Here is a 2,784-nt window from a genome sequence, read left to right as displayed (position 1 = left end):
CGAGAACATTATTAGTTTGTTTTTAATTAACTTAAAGTTAAAGAGACGAATTAGTCTAAAAATTCGTAGTGCAATTTAATTTACAAGTGAAATGATTAATTAAAAAAACAAATTTTTTCCCTTTTTAAAAATTCAGATACAATCTTCTCGGGATATATACAATGCATGACTAGAATATTTTATTCAGTATAATATAATATTATGCCAAGAGAAGTGGAGTTTGGTAATTTTTGATAGCCTTAGTATTTATATCCATAATTTATTAAAACAGTTCAATTCTTATAATCTTTTGTGATTATAGTCCTTACATGAATTGAGCTGCATGCTTCCATGTTATAAATGATTCTTTCATTTCTTGTAGGAAACAGATTAGCATGACGTTTTATTATAATGAAATTTTATTTAACATACAATAATATATAATAAAATACAATAATATATAATTTAATATATAATCAAAAAAAATTTCAACGAAAAATTCTAACGAAAATTTTAGACCAAAGATTTCCATTTTAATAAAAATTATAAATTTTGATGATTGTTGCAAGCAATTAAATAGCTATTGCAAGCAATTAAATAGCTATATATCCCGTAGAATTAATTCCTTTATTTTTATACCTTTATTTTTATTTTTCATTCTCGAAATTCATATAAATGCCGGAAAATAATTTACATATATAGCATGGTAATGAAAGGTCTTAAAAACATTAAAACCTTTCCTAAGTGAAAAATTTAATTTTTTATAATGAGGAACATATTTAGTTAATTTATGCTGCTAATACATTATAAATAAATAATTTTTTTACTTACAAAGGAGTATATATAATACTGAAAAATAGTTTATCATAGAATAAACAATACACGAAACAGTAAACAACTGGTCTTTCAACCAGTAGAGTTTATTGATCCGCGGTTGGTTCAAAATCATTCTTTCACATTGAATTTCAGACAAGTGTTGAACAAGCGCGAGCCAGTGTATCAGGCATTGTGGGCTGGTCCGTGTGATTTCGACGAAGTGCTAATCAGCCCAGTGATGATACAGGACCACATGCCGGACAACATGTTACGTGCATTGAATAAGGTAAGCAGGGACGCGAGCGTCGTGCGGCAGCAAGTAAAACGGTCGCAGACACCACTGAGCCGAACCCCATCGGTGAAACCGGGTCATTACGAGCCCTTAGAGGAAACCGCCGACGGACCCGACATCCCCAACGAGGTCCAGCGAGATCGAATAAGCAGAACCACAGATCAGGCTATTAACGGTGTTGATCGCGTGCACATTCGCCCGGGTGTTGATTGTACGTCGATCGTTGTTGACGTAGAAGTGTACGAGCGCAAAGAGACCCTGCCAGAATCGCGTTGACGCGGTCAGAGATTTGCCCTCCGCGAGTCGCACGTAATGATGAGATATCCCGCAAATCACGATCTTAATTTTAACGATCCTTTTTTTTCATTTATTATTGAAATTAGATTCGCGATTCGCGGAATAATCGCATGTATCGAAGGACCGCCGCTCTTTCAGTGATTTTAAATGTCTTCTTAAATGATTAGGATACTCTATAAGTGATAGACTTGCGTGAAGTGACACGTTAGATTATATAGTAGCTATGGAGAACTTATTTATTATTTTATTGGTTGCAAATAGAAAAGAAACATCGAGACATTTCTATGCGCAATTATTTATTTGATACTTGTCTATATGAATTAGCGTAGAACATAGCTGTAGATTCTAGTGTAATTTATTATTATTTAGCATAATCACATTGTTTCTTTGCTTTCGTTGTCCAGTACGATCGCCGCAAGTGTAAATTATGTTTTGGAACGCTGCAATTGTACATGTAGATTTGATTACATTAGTACAACTCGATATAAAGATGATGTATAAAAGTTCGATTAAACTTAGCAGGATAGATTTAAAAAGTGAATCTGATGAATCCAACTACAAATTTTATAACTTTCATCAAAGTGTATTTTTTTTGTGTTTTTTTTTCTTTAAAAAATTCAGACTCCGAGTAAAATAATAAGTGTCATTAATTAACGAAAAAAATTACATAAAAAATTTATATCGCAAACTTGTTAAAAGAAGATTAGATATTTTTTTTCCGAATTAGCAGTTTTGTTTGGATTTCGTGGATCCAAGTTCGTACTGCTAGAATTAATTGGATGCATGGAAAGGTCTGTTTTGCAAGGTTAATTTAGTCGATGATAACGAAATAATTCGTAATTTTTTTTTAAATAACATTGAGTTAAAGTTATTAACATACACAATTCGATATCTACATCAGATTGAATTGTGAAGAAAAATTTAGAAAGATTTTAAAAGAAAAAAAAGAGTACGAGTAAATATACAAAAGATTTTTCAATTTCATTTTTTAATTCTCCCTTTGATTTCAACGATATTGATTTCGCCATCGTGATTACTGAAGAGACTTGTAATTAGTAATCGTTTTTGGGATATCATAATCAGGATATCTTAATTATTTCTACGATATCGCTATTTCGTGCAATGTTCGTTCGCTGAATATTCGTGTAGTTATTACTTCTAATATCCGCCTAAGTAGAGTAACACGACTGACGTGCATGCCCTCATATACTGCATGAATTCGTTGAAAATAGTAGCTAACTAGTGGGATACATGAATCTGCTACCGTTTGCACGCGATATTGTTACAAAAAGACGTTAATTTTACATAGAAATTATTTTATAAAACATGGACAGTGATAGTTACAATTCACTTGATTCTTATAGAGAAGAAAATCCTTATATATATATATATATATATAT

At 31.4% G+C, this 2,784-nt stretch overlaps 1 protein-coding gene across 6 annotated transcripts in view; it reads left to right on the top strand.

Moving 5' to 3' along the window:
* Window positions 1-2,784, top strand: part of LOC108693703 (sn1-specific diacylglycerol lipase alpha) — a 46,648-nt gene that overhangs the window by 35,899 nt on the left and 7,965 nt on the right. For all 6 annotated transcript variants that reach the window (XM_018202769.1, XM_018202768.1, XM_018202765.1 and 3 more), the window contains one exon: window positions 949-1,081. In XM_018202769.1, coding sequence (XP_018058258.1) covers window positions 949-1,081 — 133 coding nt within the window. The remainder of the gene's footprint in view (window positions 1-948; window positions 1,082-2,784) is intronic.

The sequence above is a fragment of the Atta colombica genome, unplaced genomic scaffold (genome assembly GCF_001594045.1).
Source record: "Atta colombica isolate Treedump-2 unplaced genomic scaffold, Acol1.0 scaffold96, whole genome shotgun sequence".
NCBI lineage: Eukaryota > Metazoa > Arthropoda > Insecta > Hymenoptera > Formicidae > Atta > Atta colombica.
Note: the sequence above shows the minus strand (reverse complement) of the source record. Positions and strands in the feature narration are given on the sequence as shown.